The 24,652-nt window shown below is 35.0% G+C and overlaps 1 protein-coding gene across 5 annotated transcripts in view; it reads left to right on the forward strand.

Annotated features, from left to right (window-relative positions):
- Nucleotides 1-24,652, forward strand: part of NIPBL (NIPBL cohesin loading factor) — a 275,650-nt gene that overhangs the window by 234,922 nt on the left and 16,076 nt on the right. For all 5 annotated transcript variants that reach the window (XM_069096153.1, XM_069096158.1, XM_069096156.1 and 2 more), the window contains exons 30-40: nucleotides 1,744-1,878; nucleotides 3,704-3,802; nucleotides 6,707-6,760; nucleotides 10,356-10,464; nucleotides 12,279-12,415; nucleotides 15,869-16,009; nucleotides 16,189-16,282; nucleotides 16,990-17,144; nucleotides 17,607-17,697; nucleotides 20,239-20,412; nucleotides 21,386-21,576. In XM_069096153.1, the coding sequence (XP_068952254.1) occupies nucleotides 1,744-1,878; nucleotides 3,704-3,802; nucleotides 6,707-6,760; nucleotides 10,356-10,464; nucleotides 12,279-12,415; nucleotides 15,869-16,009; nucleotides 16,189-16,282; nucleotides 16,990-17,144; nucleotides 17,607-17,697; nucleotides 20,239-20,412; nucleotides 21,386-21,576 (1,380 nt within the window). The remainder of the gene's footprint in view (nucleotides 1-1,743; nucleotides 1,879-3,703; nucleotides 3,803-6,706; nucleotides 6,761-10,355; nucleotides 10,465-12,278; nucleotides 12,416-15,868; nucleotides 16,010-16,188; nucleotides 16,283-16,989; nucleotides 17,145-17,606; nucleotides 17,698-20,238; nucleotides 20,413-21,385; nucleotides 21,577-24,652) is intronic.

Raw genomic sequence — 24,652 nt, forward strand, 5'->3', positions numbered from 1 at the left:
GCTTGTCTACATGATATTAATACTTGTTTCCTTTTTTTGGTTGTTGTCATTTTAATGAAAATTACCAAATTAAAGAAAATAGTAATAGATAAGTAAATAAGTAAAAATAAACTAGTGTAGTACAGTGAAAAATAACAATATATTTAATAGAGCCACAGCACATAAATTGAAAATCTGACTTTACAAAGTTACCTATATGACCATACATATGTCACTTAAGCTTTCTTGGGTTTGGTTCCTTCACGTGTAAAATGAGAGGGGAGTAAGGATGACAGATGTGAAAGAAATGACTTTTGAGGTCCCTTTTCCAGATCTTGTTGAGGAAACTGAAGTGTCTGGATAACATCCTTGATATGTTTTGATAGTCTGTGCCCCCAAACTCAGATTAAATTATATTCCCATATTTTGACTGCTATATTGTTCATGTATTACAGTAGTTTCTTTTACCAGCTTTAGAATGAAATATGAATGTTGTGTCTTAGTCCATAATATTCTATTCTAATTGGACATAGTAGTTCTCTAGTTCAAGCAAAATAACTGAGAATAGACTATTTTATTAGTTATTCCTTTCCAGGAGGGGAAGGGAGAATCAGATATATTAGTTTTGTAGTGCTGTTTAGAAGAGAACTGTCTACAGCAGTAAAATATTCTAAATCTCTCATCATATGTATAGTGAAACAGAATTATGCACACCATTTCTATTGCCATTGAGAACAGTGTGATAGATTAAAGTAGTTTCAGTATCAGTGATACTTCCACTTTTGAAATAATAAGTAATGGTTTCTAAAAGAATATTTACTGAGTCACCTGTTTTGTCATCAATGAAAATGAGAAAAATTTGCTTGTTCATGCAAAGCATGAAAAACCACTACCTGAAATGCCATCCAAATGAGATTTATTTGGGATGGTACAGAATGAGCGGAAATATATTGTACAAATAGGAGATAGAGGATAACTTTATACGTACATGATCTGGTATAAAAGTATCTTTAAGGGTCACAGGAAACATGAATATGAATTAGCCATGTAGAATAGTTTAAAAATACACATGAAATTGTTAGTAAATAAAAGACTATCACATGGAAATTTTACCAGTTATCAGCACCTTGCTGTAGAATAGTGTATCCGGTTCTGGTTTTCAGACAACACTACTTTCAGCTCATGGATATTGTTGCCTGTTGGTTGTATCCAATTCTTCCTGATCACATTTGGGGTTTTCTTGGCAAAGATACTGGAATGGTTTGCCATTTTCTTCCCCAGCTCTTTTTACAAATTAAGTAAACTGAGGCCAGCAGGGTTAAGTGCTTGTTCAGGTTCACTCAGCTAGTAAGAATCTGTGGCCAAATTTGAACTCAGGAAGACTCATCTTCCTGACTCCAGGCCTAGCACCCTTATTCAATGTGCCATCTAGTTTCCTATAAAAAACAATGAATATCATTGTAAAATAATTATTTAATTTTTAATTAATACTTAATAAATAACTATTCAAAATAATTACTTAAATTAGTAGGACATTTTGAAGAAAATATGTAACAAAAATATTGAAATATTCATACTGTTGTAATCAGAATAACTCCCATGTTCACCTGTTTATCTAAGAAACTAAGAGCACTTCTCACATGACAGTTTTTTCATTAGTAATTTTTTTTATATGTTGAATGTTTTATCATTTTATTGTCATATTTCATTAATACATGTCATAACTTTTCTGACTCTTAAGAATGGCATAATTTTCTTTTCCAGGATACTGGTATCAGTGTCAGGAAAAGGGTAATAAAGATTCTGAGAGATATATGTATTGAACAACCAACATTTCCCAAAATCACAGAGATGTGTGTGAAAATGATCCGCAGAGTAAATGATGAAGAAGGCATTAAGGTAGGATCAAAAGTCAAAAACTGTTTTTTTGCAGTAAGTTAAATAGTTGTCACATCTGAATATGCATAATCTATATGAAAACTTCAAATATAAATCATCAAACTGTATTTTATATTTGCTATTCCTTTATTATAGCTAACATTTATATAGCACTTGTTATGTACCAGACACTGTACTAAGCACTTTACAAATATTAATCTCATTTGATCATTACAACCCTGGGTGTGAGGTAGATGCTGTCATTATCCCCATTTTATAGATGAGAAAACTCAGGCAAGCAGGGGTTAAGTGACTTACCCATGGTCACACAGCTAGTAAGTGTCTAAAGCTTCATTTGAACTCAGATTTTTCTGATCATAGTCCCAAAAGTCTCTCCATTGGTTCACCAAGTTATCCCTAATAATTTTATAACATTTTATAATAACAGTTTAAAATTTTGAGTGCTTTACATATCTTTTTTTCATTTCTAAATTTTACCTCATTTTTATGTGTAGTGACTAACCAAAAAAAAAAGCTTCTGAGAGTTTCAGAATAAAAAACACACTACCTTGGAGAGCTCAAATTACTGAAGTTATTCTCCAGTTACCATTATGAGATGAATAGTGGTAACATTTTTACTTAAAGTGATACCTATTTGATTTTCAGTGTTTTGTTTTTACTTCTAAGAGAGTTTTGTTTCTAAAAATGTCAAAATTAATAAATACTTGCAAATTCATATTTTTACAGTTAACAAATTAGTCATCCATAAAGGATGATCACTTCAGCATTTTCCAAAATGCTGAGGTCAAAAATGTGTTAGCTTTTTCCAACTTATCACTTTTATATATGTAAAAATTTAAACAAATCATCTTTCTCCATAATGCATAAAGCTTTTTGAGGTTAAGAACACTGAAGAAATTAATTTGAATCATAGGCCTAACTTGTAGACAAATTCTTCGTTAATGAATAGATCCAACATTCAGGTAACTAGATAAACATAATACATAATTATTCATAATTACAAAATTCTCCCAAAAGAAGTGAAAGAGGCATTTTATATCAGTTCATGCTTTATCTTTGGGTTTACTTTTCTAAACGTGATTATTTAAAATATTGATAACCAGGAATGCTCAATTTGCAGCCAGCTTGCTGGTTAACCTTGGACAAGTCACATTGTTCTTTTCTTATCAGTGAAATGTGCATTATTTCTAGATAAGAAATTAAATCTTTCAAAGAGAGATTTCTTTTATTCTCTCATATATTCTCTAACGACTGTCTGCTTATGTCTTCATTCTGTTAGTGGACATTCAGTCTTTTTACCTGAAAAATTGTATTTGGGAGGAAAACTGTATTAATGCCTTGGGATTAATAATTAATAATTATCTCCAGCCATTGCATTTCTCCCAACAGCTATAACTATATCATAGTACAGCTGTGTAACTTAATATTTGTAATTACCCAAACATAAAATGTTCTTTTCTGTAATCATAAAAATATTGGCCTTTTTTTTAATAATCTGTAATGTTGTAATGTTCATGTTTTATGATAAAATTTTCTTTGACTGTTTGCTGATACAATTCAAAATAATTGTAACTTTTAGAACAATGAAAATCAATTCTTCCTTGTTTATTTTTATAATTAGAAACTTTGCTTATTACAAAAATGTAACTTGGCCAATATGTTAAATTCATTCTTGGGCCAGTGTGAAAATTCATGTAGAAATTCTTCTGATTTTTTCCTTTGATTCCACATTGTTCGTGTTGGTTCGAATTAGAATTTAATATTAGAAATTTTGAAATATGTGAGTTGTTTGCTTAGTCAGTTTTGGAACTTTTTTGTATTCTAGAAATTAGTAAATGAAACATTCCAGAAACTCTGGTTTACTCCAACTCCTCATCATGACAAAGAAGCGATGACCAGGAAGATTTTAAATATCACCGATGTGGTAAGAATTGGAGTTAAAACAAGAATTTGATTCCTGTGTGTACAGAATCATTTGGGATTAAATGATTATTACTTTACCACTCTTAGACTGCAGGGCAGTAAACATGGGATGGGGATATAGGTCCTACATTTGCTGCCTTTGTGAATCCTCCTGTCAGGACTGTAGAAGGTATTAATAGGAAAGAATCATGGGAGCTTGGTTGTTGACCCTCTCCACCATGGACTTCCCTGAAGAAAACCAAAGTCCTGATGGTGTTGACACCTGCCGCATTCCTCTACTTCCCTAAGCCCCCTAAAACTTGATGAGGGATAAAACAGAGTTTGAGATGTTGATGCAAAGGTGACAAGTCATATAACCACAGTATCTCCTGTTGGGAAGTATTTCTGATATCCTTTAGTTTGTCCTGTACATAAACAAGGTGTGATTCAGCACACACCTGAAAAGTGATGACGCTGTGTTTTTTTGAAGACTCAATGGAGGGGGATACCACAGCATCCTGAAACAGGGTTTTCCTCTTTTTGGATAGCTGGTTTTTTTTTTAAAGGTTTTCCTTACATAAATTGTATGTTTGTCTTGCTGTATTTTCCAAACATTGCTCCCAATTCTTCCCTCTAGGCTCATGCAGAACAAGTCATATCCCTCTTCCACATAACAGTTATTCAGATACTTGGAAACATCTATCATTTGTACTCCTACATCCTGTCTCCTTCAGGCTGAATATCCTTTATTACCATAACTAATCCTCCTGTGGTATGATATTAGGATCTTTCACCACTCTAGTTCCCCTTATCTGAACATTTTCCACCCTTACATTCTTCCTAAAATGTGACACTCAGTACAGCATACAGTATCCCAGGACTGAGGACAACAGGACTTTGTCCTCCCTAGTTCTGGACACATCTCTCTCTGAATGGAATCTAGGCTCACATGAGCTTTCTTGGCTGCTCTGTCATAGAGTTGGCTCTTATTGACTTTGAAATCCTCTAAAACCACCTGATGTTTTCAAATGAACTATTACCTAGCCAGGCCTCTCCCAATTCATTTCTTAGACTTTATCTTAATCCTTATTCCATGTTATCATATTGGTTAGGCCAAGTATTCTAAACTCTCAAAGAACTTTTTAGAGCCTGTCATGCAATATGTTAACTACCCCTGCAAACTTTGTGTCCTCTGCATAATTGTTGATTTTTACTATCTATGCAGGGATAAGCACAGAACCCTGGAGCACTCAGAATTGACGTCAGACCTTTAATGACTAGTCTTGAGTTTAACCAGTTAGCCCATTCTAAATTGCTCTAACTACAACCATAGTCCATAGGCTTTGTTAGTTCTTTTACTAAAAATCTAGATAAACTTCACCTGTAGCCTTGCATTGTAGTAATGCTCTCAGAAATAAGATTATTCTGACATAACTTACCTTTCTTAGAAGCCATGCTCTCTGTGAGCACCACTTCCTTTTCTTAGATATTTACCTAGTATCACTTCAATAATACAGTCAAGAATTTTTCCAGATGTCAAAGTCAAACTTACTGGCCTGTATTTGTCAGGCTACTAGTCCATTCTAGTCCTTTGTGTTGGAGGAGTCCAGGAGTTGAAATAATATTTGGACAAGAAACTTTATGTATTTGTATGAATTTCAATTTGTGTAATTTAATGGACAATATGGCATATTTATATAGATAGAGTCTTGAATTTGCCCACATTCTTTGTTTGAATCACATTCAAATTTAGATCACCTGCAAATTTTGTACCTGTATTTGCTCCTTGGATATACTTGAAAAGTCTTAAAAGTCAACTGCCTATGAGGAAGATAAATAGCAAAGTGAGGGGTAGGCTTTTAAACACCAGAGTAATCAGGTTATTGATTAAAATTTAAGTAATATCTGGTTTTAGTGCTTTATATTAATTCTTAAATTGATATCTGTAGCAGCAAGCACCCTGGTATACCCTGATGACTGCTAGCACAGGTTCTTTGATCTGCTTTTCTAAAGGATATTAACACCAAAAGGGTTAATAATCTTACTATGATCAGTCAAACATATATCATTTACCTAGTTCAGGGGAAAAAGTCAGCACCCTGAACTTCAGAGAATACAAACAGAAGTTACAAGCTGACAAAAAATACAGACAGAAAAAAATAACGTAATTCAGCAGACAAGGCTTCTATCTATCTGACCATTACATCCATACCTAGTTAGTTACCAGAGGCACCAGCATCTGGGTTTTCAGAGCCGGGGGGCTCAACGGCTGCCCAGAGTCTCCTCTGGTCAAATCACACAACTCTTCCCAAATTGAGTCCCAAAGCAAAACCTCCTCTCGGAGGTATATATAAGCCTTCCTTCTTCAGGGTCAGAGAACATCACAACCCTCATGACCCACTTGATTACAAAGTAATAAAATTGTGCTTTCCTGAAAACAAGTCTCCCTCAAAGTCTGCTTCTCCTGTGGGCTCTGCTCCACCCTTCAGCAAACTCTTCCTACCACAGGCTCCATGTGACCACATTCATCCTATTAGGAGGCATAGTTTATTTTCAAATTAGGAAATGTCCTCAAGTTCAACGTCAGCTTATTAAGGGGTAGGGAAGATCTTCACATTTCTATTACCATTACAACATCTCCCAGGATTTTCCTATTTGGAATAATACTTAATTATTTATAATTATATTAATTAGAATAATTTGTAATTTATTCATAATAATACTTAAGGCCATTATCATCAAATTATTTAGCCCAGTAAGAAGGAGAATGTGTCTGTGTGCATAGATTTGATTTTTTTTAAATCATTTTATAATTCTGAAAATCAAAAATACATATACAAATAGCAAATAAGTACAAATCTATTGTTAATTATATTCTTCTTTAGAGGTGCACATTTTGTGACTGTGATATTTTTTTTCTTCTAAGGTTGCAGCTTGTAGAGATACTGGATATGACTGGTTTGAACAGCTTCTTCAAAATGTGAGTATATCTTTGACTTTTAAAGATTGTAAATATTTGAAAAATAATACTCTATAAAACATAAAAATCCAAAATGATGAATAATATATATTTTTCATTTTAACATTTGATAAAATCCTCACCATTGCCCATTTTTGAAAACTGCTATTTTTCTGTTTTTAAGGTAATTTAAATAAGATCATTTAAAACAAAGGTAGCCAACAAAAACTCAGGCCAAAGTGTATGAGATACCAATCATTCTTTCAAAAAAAGATAACAAAAGGAAAACTGTATAAAATGACTTCAAAACTTTTATGCTAGTTAGGCATATAAGATAGTTCATAAATAAATTGAAAAGTAGTACACTGGTGGGGATCCTGCAATCTCAAGGCCACATATGGTCAGGTTCCCCACCCCTGGTCTAGGAGAAAGTAAAGTCTGAAAAATCTTCTTACATAATCAGGAATTGAGTTTGGTATATCATAAGAGAGCTGTGATGGTTTGGTGGATAAAGAGCCAGTTCCAAAATCAGAACCATGCCTGTGTACAATCCCTGCCTCTAACACATGTTCCTGAGTGACCTGAGCCAGTCGCTTCACACTTCTCAGCTGCAGGCTGCCCTCTCAACACCAAGTACAAAGCAGGTGCCAGTCACCCACGCCATCCATTACTTCATCAAGTCTGTCTCCCAAGGTCTGGTCTTTAGTTTGGATAACACCATCGCAGGATCACCTCCTCCCAAAGCACCAGTAATCAGTGGGTTTCAATATATCTTATATAAATAGCATTCCTGAGCCAGATGCTGACAAACTTGGTTGTATTTCCTGATTCGGCCAGCTCTGGCTAGCTGATTGAAAGGCACAGTGTCTATTTTCAAAGGGAATAGAGAAAGAATTGTGTCTTTGGGACATTGCCTATACCAATGAATTTATAGGTCTAGTCCAAAAAAAAAAGGTAAAATGATAATTCTTTAATATCCAAAATAAAATGTTTATAAGATCCCTAACCCTCACACTGTGTGTTAGCCTTTTTTCTTAGCTACATTATTGCAGTGACATCACCTAGGGTATCATGAGTAAGGCTGCTGCCAATAGCTTTGTTGACTTAACTGTTCTCATCTATTTGCTGTGCTGGTACCATCAGTTGAGACATTTAGATCTCCCAAGTATCACCTGTAGTGTCATATGTGACTTTTAAAAACACTTACCTAATCAATACTAATCTGCTAACTTCTGTTTCAACACTACTCCTTTGTTTAAATCCGTAAGTCAGTAGCAGTAACTTGGCATCCTCTATATCCAAATGATAGTAGCAGTAGACATGAAATAGGAGCTATATGTAGTTCCTGCCTTAGAGGTATTTATAATTTAATAAGAAAAATGGAAAACCTGTTTTTATAAAAGTAAGCAATAGATAACAAACAAATAATCATAGACACAAGCGATGTAAATATAATCAGCCCCAGCAATTGTATGTCTATACACATAAATACTGAAAATTAACTAGGGAGTTGAAAAGGGTACATAGTGATGATGTGTGGAATAGGAGTTACTGGGATAATTAAATTGGCTGGAACCTGGAAAATGAAGCACTTTTTCTAATTCCATACTAACCTATACGGAGCTCTCACTACTCAGCCCAGATTAAAACATTTCCAGTTTTTACTGCCATCCCATCTTAGTATAGGCATTTTGAAGCCAAGTGGTATTGTTGTTAGTTTTCATAAAGCATGTAAATCCCTCTGTTTATGACACTGCAAATAGAATTTTGTAAAGAAAACCTCGTCACTTTAATGGGCATATTATCTCAGACCAACAGTGTCCATATGAATGTAATAGAACACAGTGAACAAATGTAAGAAATATACATAATCAATTGATATATGAAATATATTACAAAGGAAGACCTTGCTATTGGGACAAGAATAGGAAAAGGTTATTAGATAGTCTATATTTAGGTTGTCAGGGCTTTCTAGAAAAGGTAAGGTTTTAGTAGCTGCTCAAATGAAGGCAAGAAAATAGTGTCAAGTTGGGGCGCAAGGGGCAGGAAGGGTAGTTCACATTTATACAGTTAACTTTGATTAGAGGTTCAGACATGAGAATGAATAAATTAAGCCCTTCAAATGGGAAGAGCTATGTCATTTTCCTCTTAATATCTTCAACACTTAGCACATAGTAATCACTTAATGGTTGCATAAATTGAAAGATTTACATTTGTATAGAAAGAAAATGGATATTTTTTTCAAAAATATCCTTTTATCAGCATTTCTATTCTTGGCTCATTTATTTAGCTTAATTGTCTAATGATTATAAACTAAGTTATCTGTAGCTTATTACAATCTGTCTCACACATAGAGAACCCATTTATAATATCTGAAGTGTTAATTTTTTTTACTTTTTGGAGGGCAATTGGGGTTAAGTGATTTGCCCATGGTCACATGGCTAGTTTTTGTGTAAAGTATTTAAGGCCGCATTTGAACTCAGGTCCTCCTGACTCCAGGGCTGGTGCTCTATTCACTGTACCACCTAGCTGCCCCAAGATCAAAAATCTTTTTTTTTCCTTTTTGGAGGGGGGAAGGCAGGGCAATTGGGGTTAAGTGACTTGCCCAAGGTTTCACGGCTACTAAGTATGTCAAGTGTCTGAGGCCTGATTTGAACTCAGGTCCTCCTGACTCCGGGGCTGGTGCTCTATTCACTGCACCACCTAGCCACCCCTTAAGTGTTTCTTAAAGCCCTGAAAAAAAAGTTACCAACTTTATTTTCCTACCAAATATTTAATATTCCATCTAGACTTATGATTCTGTGAATGTAAAATTGGAGTTAAGGTTCATTTCAAATGTTTTCAAATTTGATAGGAAAGAAATAGATAACAGTATACTTTTATAAGGGATTATATCCTGGGTTGAATTGACATCGTAATTTTCTTTAAATTTAGACTATCACTTTTGAGAGGAGAGGGTAAAATATCTCCACTTTTTTCTACCCCATTCTCCCTCTGCAGGACAGGGTGAACCTTTTGAAGCAGAACAGGGAATGAGTACAGGGGAATAATGGGAACCTCTCTAGTTCCCTTTTTTTTTCCTCCCTCCCTCAAGACTAGGATCCCTAATAAAAGTAAACTGTTACTGCTTTCTTCTATATTTTAAGTTCCTGTCATCAGACGCTGTTTGAATATATTTGGAAAAATCTAGTTTCTCTTAATGTATTCTAGATGTTTTCTCTGTGTTTTAAAAAATTCTCTATCAATTTGCCTACTTTCAAGGCTTTTCTAAGTGAAGGCATACCAACTTTGTTTAAAAAAAAAAAACCCACACACAAACTAAATTCTTTCAAGATGTGCTTTGACCTTGTCTTGTATCCCTGCTGTAACTCACTCCTTCAGTTATTACTCACCAGCCCAAGGACCTTTGCCCTAGTTGTGTCACCCTCTTCCCCTTTTCTTCTTAAAGATTATGTCGGAATTTCTTTTTAGAATGTGGTATTTTTATGTGTATTGTTAAGTGATTCGATATATTTGATTGCACTGCAGAATTTTTATTTAAGGGCACAAGCCATTGTGTTTATATCATTGCGTATTCAATAACTTTACTGGAATTTTTTTTCTTTATCTGATAAAGCTTCTGAAGTCAGAAGAGGATGCTTCATATAAACCTGTGAAGAAAGCTTGTACTCAGCTTGTTGATAACTTAGTTGAGCATATCCTTAAATATGAGGAATCTCTAGCTGGTAAGTCACACATTTTATATATTCATTATATAATATTTGTCTAAAATATGTATACATAACTATACATAGTCATATATAAGCATATATATAAAATAGGGTACTTGACAATTTTCTGTATTCATTTTCTGCTCTGCATAGCCAGTGAATCAACAAGTATTAAGCACTCATCCACTTCTAAATTACAAGATTCAGATTTCTTCTTGTCATTAAAATGTAGTATAGGTTTTTTCGTCTACATCCATTTGATGTTGAAATCCAAATTATACTTGATGGGATTGTTAATGTTGAATAAACCTCTTAAAGTTGTTGAGTAAGGTCACAATTCAGTTGTTTTGGTTGTGTCCGAGTCTTCATGACTCCATTTGGAGTTTTCTTGGCAGATATACTGAAATGGTTTGCTGTTTCCTTCTCTAGCTCATTTTGCAGGTGAGGAACTGAGGCAAATATGGTTAAGTGACTTGTCTAGGGTCACACAACTAAGTAAGTGCCTGAGGCCGGATTTGACTTCAGAAAGATCAGTCTTCCTACTCCAGGCCTGACACAGTGCCACCTAGCTTATTAAGATCATGAATCTTACTCTAAGTCATGATAGGATCTAGTATCTAGAGTAATACATGAATCGAAGTCCAAAGGCCATTTTTTTTGCTCAATTAATAGGAATACCTTGAAATTTTTTAAAGCTCCATTTTAGAATTTTTAACAGGCAGGTGAATTCTAGTTCTTTTATATATATATATATTTTGTAACTTATTGAAAAGAAACCGATTTCACAAGTTTAAAACAAACTTTTTGTTTGGCTCTGTGAGGGTTTTTAAACTTGTTTATTTGATTTTTGATCTTGAAAATTGTTTCTAAAATTCAGTTAGTGGTCAAAACACCTTAAGAAATTAAAATCCCATCTTCTGTCAGAACAAATATCTTCTCATTTTTTGCCAATTCTCAAATTTGAAATTTAGCATTAATATATAAATACATGATTTTAACTCATCTAATATGGCAGTATTAATATAGATAATCCAAAACTTTACAAGACTTTATAATTCCTGAACAGTCAGCAGTAAATCATTCTCCAGAAGAAATGTATGCATCCCTTGACAGAGATGCCATTTAGTGACACATCTCAGTTAATTTAGAGTAATACTTTACCCACTTTATTCACCTCTATCTGTTTTCTTTTATCTTTCCCACATTTCTTCTATTCCTTTTTTTCCTCTCTCTTTCTACTCTATCCCTACCTTTGACAGTCAAGGGTATTACTTTTGTTTTTAGGACTAAAAAGATTATTGATTCCTACTCTAAAAATTCACCTTGACCCATGTAATGCAATTTGTCCCCCAAAAGGAAACTTCCTCTTTTAACCCTAACACTCTTCAGCCTGTCACCACTCTTTTAGCCATCTTTATCTTATCCCCCATTTTGTGTTATTACCTCTGCTTTCTGTGTCCTTTTAGCTTGGCCCCATGCAGAAGGGCAGGGGAACCCTATCTCATCTAAAATATACATCTCCCACAGTGCACAATGTGTTGCACACTTTAGATGCCTAATAATTGTTACTTGCATTGAAATAGATTCTCTCTGACCACAGCTAAACCCCTTTCCTGGCTTAATTTTCCTCATCTTACTTCTGTCACTGAAATCACCCAGCTCAGCCTTTCACACCACTAAGCATCCCCCCACCTCTGGGAACAAAAGCTTTCTCTATTATCCTCAGTTACCCAAATTTACATTATTTTCCCCCAAGGGATTAGTAAAGCAGTTTAGATTGTGTTCTGTACAATTTCCACTGTGTTTTCATTTTAATTTTTTTTTTCCAGATTCTGACAATAAGGGAGTGAATTCTGGTCGATTGGTAGCTTGCATAACCACTTTGTTCTTATTCAGCAAAATCAGACCCCAGCTAATGGTCAAACATGCCATGACCATGCAACCATACCTTACCACTAAATGTAGCGTAAGTATCAGAAAAGTGCCTTTCTTAAGTAAAAGATGGAAGATTTGAAATTTATAATTCACATAATAAGGGGAAATATCAACCAGAGTTTCACTAATAGGTCACAGACATTGAGCATGAAGAAAATACACTGTGTGTCCTTTATACATCCTTAGGGTAACATTCAGGTTTTAGTTTTTCATTAGTCTGTGTTCCAGGGTCTGTTTGTAAATGGAACGAAACATTTATTATAGTATGTATAATATTTTGTGTGTACATTTCCATAAAAGCAAAAGCTTAGACCTAAAATTATTTAATATATTAAGATGTGCAGGATAGATTTAAGTGGCCTATTTAAGAGCTAAATTTTAAAATCACAGGCTTTTTTCTGCATATGTCACTCATTACTGCTATTTTGTGTTTTCCTGTGAATAAGGAAATTATTTATCCTGATTTCTGTATACTTAATGTCCACCTCTGGTGATAGAAGTTTGTTAATAACCTCAGTTAACAGTTTGTCCTGAGTATTTTTCTAGGTGAAAAAACTCAGGGCCTGTCAGGAAAAAAGAGGTGAGAAGATAGATAAGGACTAGGAAAATCTGTGATACCATAACTCCGTCTTTACAGAGTCATTAAGTACATCCATAAATGACTAGTTTGTCATTAGGTATTCTCTAGCTGCCATACATAGGCCATTGATTTGGATTGGAAAGAAAGGCAGTGAGGCATAGTGAAGAGAACACTGGGGGAGGAGAGACTGAAAAGCTTGAGTTCAGGACTAGATGCCCCCAAGGGCCAGAGTTATGACTTCTGGCAGGTCACTGCATTTCTCAGAACTTAGTTTTTTACTTGATATAATAAGGATAAGAATGCTTGTCCTGGCTGCCCTAGAATGTTGTGAGAATTCAGTGAGATGATGTGCATGAAAGCTCACTAACAAGTGCTTTTTAAAAAGGTGTTTATCATTCTCCTGTAGAGGACTCATTTATTTCTTAGGCCTTTTTTCTCCCATTCTTTTCTTTAAGGGAAAATAAAAATAACACTTTCCACCTTGCTGACTTTGTTTAGTCCTTGGGAAGAAAGAAATGAGTTGTGTTGCCTCACCTTTTTGAAAAGTTATTTCTGCCTAATGTCTCCAGTTCTTCAGCACTTCCTAGCCCCTTGCAGTTAAACTTCTGTTCTGTCTCTACCAAAACTACTCCCTAAAGGTTACCAAATGAACCTCATCTCTAAATCCCAGAACCTTCCCTCAGTTCTCATCCATTTTGACTTCTCTGTTGACCTTACTCACTTCCTTGACACTCTTCTTCTTCTTCACTTCATACCCTGTGGCTACTATGACAGCACATACTACTGATTTTCCTCTTACTTGTCTAACAGTTCCTTCTTTGTCTTCATTTTCTCACAGCTCCTTAAGACAGTTGTTACTTGATATTCTATTCTTGACCTATCTTCCTGTGACCTCTTTCTTGACACACCCTCTTCAAAGTCTCTTCCATTCCCACAACTTCAGTTCTTAATTCGATACATATGACTCCCAAATCTCCATGTCTAATGTGGCACATTCCTTTCCATACTTGAGCTTCAGGCTTCAATCTATAACTGTCTAATGGTATGCCAAATTGATATCCCTCAGGTACTTCAAATTTAATGTGTCCAAAGTAGAACTTAATATCTTTCCTGCGTATGTACTCTGTTGCTTGCTGTATTACATATAAATTTTCCTAGTCACTCAATCTTCACACTTAGTGTGGTCTTTCATGCTTTGTTCTCTCTCACCTTCTACATAGAAAATATATACAGAGTATTACTGATCCTGCCTACCTAGAATTTGTTACATCCATCCTTTCATTTTGTTTCTATCACTACTACCCTCTACCCTTATGGATTTTACTGTGACAGCTTCCTAATTGACCTCCTCACAGTCTCTTCACCACTCTAATTCATTCTTTGTCACTACTTAAAATCAGTCCACAGTCATCATGTCACTTCTTTGCTTTCAGAGGTTCCCTCAGCTACTCGAATACTGCATCTGCAGTCAGTATAGATCATCACCCATTCATGCCTTTCCATTCTATGTCTTTCTCTTCTTATTCATGCCCTTCCATGAATTCACAAGGGGGTTCCACCAGATGATGGTAGCCTTCTTCACTTTCTCCTTACATTTCAAAGATACTAATGGAACAGCCTTAAGTGGTTACTCTGTTGCTTGCTATATCACATATAAATTCTTTAATCTGACATTTAAGGTCCCTTTTTGATCAGGGTTTAACTTTAACTTCTTTACAGCCTTATTTTTCCTACCAGGCATATTATGCTGTGATCATATCAGACTACTTGATGCCCTTCCCAAAAGTTCAGCACTTTCTTAACTTTCTACTTTTACCTTTTTTTTTGCTTATGCCTGAAATGTTTCTCTCTTATTGCCTCATCTGTGGCTGTTGAAACCTACTTATGCATCAGAGTTGAATTTAGATGCTACCTTCTCCATTTCTTGTTCCATAGTCCTTCTGCATTTTAATTATTGTATAGTTATGTATTTTTTTATGTGTAATATTCTCCTTGTTAGACTGTAAACTCTGTGAGGACACTGGTCATGTCTAGATAGATACATAGATCATATTAGTTGCAGCTTGCCCAGTGTTTAACCCAGTATTTTGTACATATTAGGCAATAAATGGCAATTCAGTAAATGAATCATAATATTAGTTGGAATCTTAGTAAGCATAGTGAATATATAATGAATGCCTCTTGGTTGTTAAGAAGTGAGGTTCCTTAACTAAGCAAAATGAGAAAGGGCAAAATTTTTTCAAAAGTACTCCTTTGGAAACTATAGAACTCCATTTTCCAGGAATTCATTCTTATCCATTATCTCTCTAAAAGGAGTTATAACCCACCAATTTGAGAAGTATTTGGCTTAAAAGAATAATCGTGTTTAAATGATATTTTCTTACATTTCTGCCATTTATTAATTTAGTGAAGTGGGACTTAAAATTGTTTTATTCATTCAGTGAATGAATTCTTACTTTTATTTGTAGTGATAAATTACTTTGTCCTGTTGAATGTTATATTTGATTTAGATTTAAAGCATTTAGTTTAAATAATAGCACTTTTGAGCTATAAGGGACCTTAAATATCATGTATTTTAGTCTTCCCATTTTAAAGGGGAGTAAATATTTTAAAGATGAGACCCAGAAAAATGAAGTACCTTTTCCAAGGTCACACAGCAAGTTAGTGAGAAATAAGGGACTAGAACCCAAGTCTTTTGACTTCCAGACAAGCATTTTTCCCACCCTACCACACTACTTCCATATATTCTTGGAAAGACAAGAAATGGGTTGATTTTTCATATTAGAATTGGCATAATTCTTTCACCTTACCTACCCTTCACACACACATACTCACACGAATATGATTCTTCCCAGATTTTGAGTAATCACAAAATTTTAATCCTTCTTAATTTTGGCCTTACAGACACAAAATGATTTCATGGTCATTTGCAATGTTGCAAAAATCTTAGAATTAGTAGTGCCATTAATGGAACACCCAAGTGAAACCTTCCTTGCCACTATTGAGGAAGATCTAATGAAACTTATCATCAAATATGGCATGACAGTAAGTATTCTCTTTTGTGTATATTTAGATTATACATAATTAACTGGTGATAATTGTTTAAATATTGTAATATATTTTAATTGGCTGGCAGGATTTTAAAAGAAACTTGAACATTTTGTAGCTTTTCATTTTGCACTTACAATTTATCTAAATGGTAACATTTTTCTACATCTTTTTAGGTGGTGCAACATTGTGTGAGCTGTCTTGGAGCTGTTGTAAATAAAGTCACACAAAATTATAAATTTGTGTGGGCTTGTTTCAATAGATACTATGGTAAGTTATACATAAAGACATAAATTTGACATATTGTGTTCACTCTGTGGTTTTAACCCAAACCCCATACTGTGTCTCTACCAAGGGATAAGGTGGGAGGATATGGTAATCTTTCATGATGACAGACTTAGAAATGTCAGGTTTGTACCCTCAGAATATTCTCCCTTCCCCAAACCCATTAAATTACTTGAAAACTCAAATTGACTCACTTTTTGTCTTTGTTTCCACAGCAGCTATAGTATAGTTACCTTGCACAAAGTAGGCACTTCACAGATGTTGTTGAAATGAGTTAAATCTTTGTTCTAAGTTCTTGGAAGTTATTTGCATTTTCAGCTCATTCTTCATGGACTTTGATAAATTAACTGCCTACTCTGTATTGTATAACTTTCCATATTATTTTTCCTAATTTTACCTTTTTCATGAGTCATCCTCAGAGTTATTCTAATCCATTTTCAAGACCTGTACTTGATAATACTCCTAATTTTTTTTAAGGTTAGAAATATGTTTCCCTATGAAATAGAATCAACATTAAAAAGTAAGCAGGTAGTCAGGTGCAAAAGTAATTGGCCCTAATATTTGCATGAATGTGTTCTTGATGAGACTATTATTTACTCATTGTTATTTTTAGAAAAATTTTATTTAATAATTAACACACTAATTCAGTGATGTGATGGTGAGTATAATTAAGTGAAGGATCTCTTCATTAGGTGCACTTTCAAAATTAAAAATTCAGCATCAAGAAGACTCAAACAGCACCGTGCTTACAACAAATAAACCAGCACTACTTAGATCCCTTTTCACTGTTGGAGCACTGTGTCGCCATTTTGATTTTGATCAAGAAGACTTTAAAGGCAGCAGTAAGGTAATATTCTCTAATTTACTTAATTCGTTATTTAAAATTTTTTATCTGTGAAAGCAGTAAATGATAATATTGAAAAGTGAGCCAATCTGTATCAAATTGTCTTTTGACTACTAAAATGTGTAAAATTGTGAATGATACTTGTTTATGTTTTATTAAATTTTACTTATTAAAATTCTAAATCAATTTAATTCAGAGAGGCAGGTTTCACATTTTTAAAGTGAGAACTATCTGAAAATGGAACGGGTATCTCTTTAAATAGTGAGCTTCTGGTTATGAGATATATTTAAGCAAAAGCTGGATTATCAATTCAAAAAGTTGTTATAGAAAAGGGATTCTTATATCAAAGAGGAATTAGAATAGATTACTTCAAGGATGGTAGGTATTCATTAAGGCTGAAAAATAGAATCTGTATACCAAAGACCATTCCATCAGTTCCTTTTTTTTCCCTTTTTATTTGACTAGGTTAACATAAAGGATAAAGTACTTGAACTCCTGATGTATTTTACAAAACATTCAGATGAGGAAGTACAAACTAAAGCCATTATTGGTCTAGGTAAGATAGTATTTTAAACTTTATTTTTATTATGGGTTTGGGGACTAAGGTTGGTTAACCTCAGTATTATTATAATTGCATGTTCTTTACTTGTTTTTTATCTTACTGTACATCAAAACTAATTAGTGAGTTTTTGAATGCTTTGATTCAAGGTGTTATTCTCTTGAATGTGTTGGTAAGAGCAGCATGGTCTGGTGTATGGAATACTGGACTGGGTGTTTGAACTCTGTTCTTAGCTTTCCCAGTGACTTCCTGGGTGACCTTGAGCAAGTCTCTTTAACTTCTTTGTACATCAGTTTCCTCGTCAGTAAAATGAAGTTAACAATATCTATCCCCCATCTACCTCACGTGGGTGTTGTGAGGATTGATTAATTTATAAAGCACTCAGCAGAGAAAAAAGGTAATTAAGTAGCAAGAACTCAATCCTGGTTTTATTTCCTTGACTTATTCTTACAAATTCATTGAATGTTCCTGCCTCTTGAATAAAGGGTATTTTACATACAGGATAAAAACATAGTAGCAAACACAAAATTAATAATATATTTACCCCCCTTGTTTATATAACTACCGTAATACAAATTACTTTACAAATTTAAGACACTTCTCACATTCCTACCCTAGGAGCATTTTGTGATTGGGATGTGTGTTTATTCTAGCTTTGGTCTTTTGGTGTCCAGGGTACCTGAAAATGCTTAGATATAAGCTCAAGGATGAGGAAAAAATGAACAGTGTAGCTGTGAAAGGGCCTAAGTTGACATTTAAAAGGCACTCAAAAGTTGTCTTAAAAGTGGGACAGACCTATTCATAATGCTAAATCATTCTTGATTTTGACACAAACAGTTCTTTAACTTACTTGAAAGAAAACTTTATGGCTTTTTTCTCTGAGGAGCTCACTTTTAAGAGAAAAATGCATCAAAGTTTATAATTATATTTTTTGTGATGTTTGGAAGTCATATGTTGTCATCTTTATTATTGATTTTTTGAGCAAGACCTTACCTGTCCTACATTGTCAGATATGTGTTTCTGTCTTTCCATTCAGAGACTTCAGTAGTAGGAAAAAGTTTTATTGGTGTTTTTAATGGCTTAATCTAACTAGGCATGCAGTTTTATGCAATATTAGCTTCAAGCCATTTAAATATAAATGTATAATATAATAGGAAGGTTATATAGTAGAGAGGCACCAATAATAAAACCAGAAATTAAAACATTCAAAGAACTGAGAAAGAATTATCTTAACTTAAAGAAATGGTACTATCTAGGAAATAGTTCTAAGACTAGCAGTTAGAAGATAGTCTCTCCTAATTCTTAGATATGCTGTGTGACCTTGAGCAAGTTATTTGATTTCTCCATGCTTTGGTTTCAGAATTACAAAGTAGCAATGATATGGGTTTTTTTACATGCTGCTTAGAAAACACTTAAAGACCTTTAAATAAAAATAAAATTTTATTGGGTAATAAGTCAATATTAAGTCAGTACTTCAAGAATCTGATTTTGTAGATGTGTAGGTACTCCTGTTAACTCAGATTGCAACCCCTCTCTGCCATAGTAAATGATCTTTGGGAGTTACCCTGGCCAAAAAAGTCCATCCTCCTACAATGCTACTTGTAATGAACCCATCTGAGCTTAATTTGGCTGCTCCTCAGACAGTATACACAGAGTTTTTAACACTGGGCTAGTACTTGAAGCCTTTCTAACTTGGTAGGCTCCTTGTGACTGGTGCTACCCTCCTGTAAGCAATCAGAACTTGAAATCACCTTATACCATAATTAGACATCAGAATAAGACATTGGTGGAGGATGTTTGTAACCAGAAATAATAGTATCATTTGATATATCTGTTGTTGCATTAGTAAAATCGAGGTTGTAGGTTCAGCATTGCAACTGCAATAAGAAATCACTTAAGGAAAAATAGAGTAAAATTGCTATTTTGGGTTTCAATTAATTTTAGCATTTTGGTTGAAGACACTGGTAGAAAAACTTAAAATAAGCCATTTTATTATATCAGGCAGTTATAGCTCAACTTAAAAAAAATAACGCATAACGCATATATAGTACCTTTTACTAGGGATCTGAAAATGTTTAAAGACATGACCTCTTAAATCCTGAAAGCATCCCTGTGAGGTAGGTGGGTGGTAAATATTATTGTCCCCATTTTACAGATGGAGAATTGAGGCACAGAGAGATTAAGTGACTCACCCTTGGTCACACAACAAGTCAGTGGTGGAGCCAGGAATAGAACCCAAGACTCCTGACTCCCAATCCACTCCCCTAGCCACTAGGCCCTGCTCCCTCCTCAAGTTTTCCTCTTGTGTGAAATTCTCCTTTGAAATGCAATTTCTTGTTTTTAAAACATGGGGAAAGAAGTTCCTGCTGTAAAACTTCTCTAGGTAAGGCTACCTGCATACTCTTAAAGTCATTTTAAGTATTATTTTTTTCTGAACTAAGGAAATTATATTTTTTACCAAAATTTTCATTATATTTTGAAACAGTTTACCTGTAATTTGAAGTGACTCCATCAAAAAATTTGTCTCCATTTCCCTAGGATTTGCATTTATTCAGCATCCAAGTCTAATGTTTGAGCAAGAGGTAAAGAATCTGTATAACAGCATTCTGGCTGATAAGAACAGCTCAGTAAATTTAAAAATCCAAGTGTTAAAAAATCTGCAGACCTACCTGCAAGAAGAAGATACACGTATGCAGCAAGCAGATAAAGACTGTAAGTGAACGCTTTTTCAAATTATTTTTTTAAACATTTAGTGTGTCTTTATGGGAAAAATAATGGGGAAAAAAAGGTAAAATTCATTTTTTACTTTTAGTGAGTGTTATGAGGCCATATTTTTCTAGAGCCCTTGCTGCTGCTCTCTGGTTAAATAGTCCTGAATATTATTGACTTGCTAAAAGAGCATTCATAAACTACTGCATTATTTTGGTGGAATGCTAACACCATCCAGAATGAGTTTGCTTTGGAGCTAAGTAGCAATCTGAAAGAAGGTAGAGGAAGGAGAAGCAATTTTAAGATTAATTCATGGACTTTTCTTAATTCAGAAGGATAGAGGTGGCATTCCTATGGTATAGTAACAACATTTTCTTTCCTTTTTGAATAGGAAGACAGTAATATAACTTTCTTTTTTTTTTCATTTCCTTTAAGAATTTTTAAGTATGGTGAAATGCTTAGAAATGTTTAAAGTTCAAATAAATTTACAATCTTATTAGGGAGAAAGGGGGGGGTCAAGAATTAGGAAACACGCTGCTTATTAGCACCGCACACACTCATAAATTCTCCCTTTGGGCTCTCCTTTTCATAGAATACGCTCCCATATCCACACCTCCGTTGCCTTGCCATCGCTGTGCACTTCTGAGAACACACTCGAACATACCATGCTTTTCTTTACATACGTCACACTTCCGGTTGCCATTTTCTGATAGATTTGGGGAGATGTCTGACTTCTTGATTAGACTTAGCTCACATTTCTCACTGTCAACCCATTCACAAACTGTTTTTGAAGGTTTTCACTTCTGAATGTGACTGACCTTGAGTCTTACTGCCTTTATTTTAAATACTAACTTTGTGAGCTTACCATCTTAAGGTTCTGTAATTCTGAACAGAGACATAAGACAGAGCAAGAGAATGTATTCAGCAAAAGGATATTTTCAGTAAAACTTTACTCAATCTTTCCTTCCTTTCCTAGGGAAGAAAGTAGCAAAACAGGAAGATCTGAAAGAAATGGGTGATGTGTCCTCAGGGATGAGTAGCTCCATCATGCAGCTTTACCTCAAACAAGTTCTTGAGGCTTTCTTTCACACCCAGTCAAGCGTGCGCCACTTTGCCCTAAATGTCATTGCATTAACCCTCAACCAGGGACTCATTCATCCAGTTCAGGTAAGCAGGGGTGAATTCTTTTTGCCATTGGATCCACTTATATTATGAATTGATTAAGTTGTGTTTGTTCTTCAAATGGGTATTACATTTGCCTTTTTTACCTCTGGATCTTATAGTGTTTGAGAAACTTTTCCAAAATGAAATTTCAAGTAAAATCTGTAAGGAATTTTCCGTTTTACTGGAAACATGAGAGAGAAAGAGTGCATGTGTACCAGCAACTAGGTAGCACAGTGGATAGAGTGCACAACTTGGAATTCAGAAGACCTGAGTTCACATTAATGGTGATAAAATCTGAGCTGATCCATTAACACATTCTCATATTTGGACCAACAGTATACATTTTTGAGATAATTAACTAGGTTAGGTATGTAATCTAAAGAGCACAAGTCAATGACTGATTCAAGGTTGAATCTGTGTCCTAAAGAGAATTCACACTGTCATAACTAATTTAGGTAAGCCAGAATTGTTTTGAATTAGCTATTGAGAACCTTCATTTTGTTTGCCATTACTTACTTGCTAGATTTATATAATACTTTTCCTCAAAACTTAGTTGTCCAGGGGCAGCTAGGTGGTGCAGTGAATAAAGCACCATCCCTGAAGTCAGGAGGACCTGAGTTCAAATCCAGCCTCAGACACTTAACACAAAAACTAGCCATGTGACTTTGGGCAAATCGCTTAACCCCAATTGCCCTCCAAAAAGCAAAAAAAAAAAGTTGTCCAATCAGAAATTTCAGAGTAATGTTTTAAATCAGTTTGAGAAAAGATACTTTTCTAATCAACTAGTATCTTTTGACACTTAGATTCTTACTGATGCCAACAACAATTTTAGAAATCCATGATGACGCTATTATAGGAATGATTTTAGCTGATAGAATTATATCAGATCTAAATCGTCAAAAGAAAACACTTGAATTATATCATAGTGATCTAATTAAGTCTAGCTTTACTTTGGGATTTGGTTATATAAGAAGAAAGTCAGTGGCAAGCAGAACTTCTGCCTCTTGCTATATAAATTAAACTTCTATCTTCTGTACCAACTCATTCCTAATCTCTAGCATTTAAAGGGAAAGGTAACAATGAAATGGGGCCTCCTATTTGACCATCCCATGTGCCTTCCATCTCATGTTGTACTTGCCCTCTGTAGGGAAGAAACGTGACACCTTCCACTCAAAAATAAACATTCTCTCAACTAGTCACACCCTACATACATATGCCAGTGATTCTGCATCCCTGTAGATCACCATCAAAAACCCATTCCCCATCCACCTACCACCTAATTAATTCCTTATTCTCATCTCCCTCAACCCTCCCACCCCAAAAAAACCAAATACCTCCAACCCCTTCCACTCTTCCACTGTGACCTCTGGAATGCCTCTGCTGTAGATAACAAATTTCCCTGCATCCTAAATCTTTTCCTCTCCTGCTTCTTCCATTTCTAACAATCACAACAACCTGACCTTCCCTCCCCATCCCCAATAGTGCAGCCTCACAGGCCATCCTTTTGGCACAGCCTGCACCTACACTCATTCTCCATGACTCGGTCATCTAGAGAGTGGAGTTGAAATACTTCTTGATTCCCATTACCACTTCCAGGTTCTGCCCTTTCTTCCATCACTATTACTTTGATGGGTTTTTTTGTGTGTTTTTTTAATGCTTTATTAACTTCTGATTTACATCTTTCATTTCCGCCAGATTTTGAGTTACAGATTTTCTCCCCGTTTTTCCCCTACCCACCGCCCCAAAATAGCAGTCCCACAGGATATCCCCTCCTCCAATCTGCTGTCTCCCATATTTTCTCCATACCCCTTTTGACTTTTCCAGTGGATCTCTATGCCTCAGTGCCTGTATATCTTATTTCCCAATAACATGTAAGATGGTATTAATAATAGTATATATACACACACACATATACATATATATATATATATATATATATTTGAATATTTGATTTTAAAACTTTCCATTCCAGATTCATTCCCTTCCTCCCTTATCACCCACCCTTACTGGGAAGATAAGCAGTTCAGTATAGGTTGTACATGTGCGGCTAATGCAAAAACAGTAACATACCGTGTTTCCCCGATAATAAGACACTGTCTTATTATTTTTTTTGGACAGAAAAACACCAGAGGGCTTATTTTCAGGGGAGGGCTTATTTTAATGAACATTGACAGCAATTTTAATAAACAGGTAAATGTGAACAAAAAAATGTACCTTTATTCAATAAGCAAATCACTGGGAAAGAACAGGATGATGCTCTCACTGCTGTAGCTCTGATTGGATGCAGCTCGGAGCGCTGCATGCGTTTCACGGGGGGGGGGAAGTTGGAAGCACCCACTTTTGAAAAGAGGCTGAGTGTGTAGTGCAGGGGATCACCTTCACTACAGTAGCAATCTCAATAGGGCTTATTTTCAGGGGAGGGCTTATTTTAGAGGAATCTTACACAGTAAGGGGAGGGCTTATTTTCGGGATAGGTCTTATTATCGGGGAAACACGGTAATAGATGTATTGTAAAAGACTGACTATATTTCCCTCCCTCCTATCCCACCTCCCACTTGTTCTATTCTCTACTTTGATCCCGCCTCTTTTCAAAAGTGGGTGCTTCCAACTTCCCTCCCCCCCAGCCTGCCCTCCCTTCCATCATCCCTCTTCTCATGCCCTTCCCCCCCATTCTCCTGGAGGGTGAGATACCCTATTTAGTGTGTATTTCACTCCCTCCTCAAGCCAGATTCAATGGGAATAAGGTTGACCCATTCCCTTTTGCCTTCCTATTCTTCCCCTCCATTGTAACCATTTTCCCTTGCCTCTTCTATATGAGATAGTTTACCCCAGTCTGTCTCTCCCCATATCCTCTCATTATATTCCTCTCACCTCTTAATTTCACCTTTTAAGTATCATCCCTTCCTGTTAAATTGGTCCTGTGCCCTCTATCTATGTATACCTGTTAACATATATACACACATTCACATATGTATTCATATGCCCATATAGACACATATATATATATATATATTTCTAATCCCTTCAACTACTGAGAAAAGTTTCATAAGTTACAATTATTGTTTTTCCATGTAGGGAT

Source organism: Petaurus breviceps, unplaced genomic scaffold, assembly GCF_028583685.1.
Source record: "Petaurus breviceps papuanus isolate PSGF00001 unplaced genomic scaffold, PetGlider_PUasm1.0 229, whole genome shotgun sequence".
NCBI lineage: Eukaryota > Metazoa > Chordata > Mammalia > Diprotodontia > Petauridae > Petaurus > Petaurus breviceps.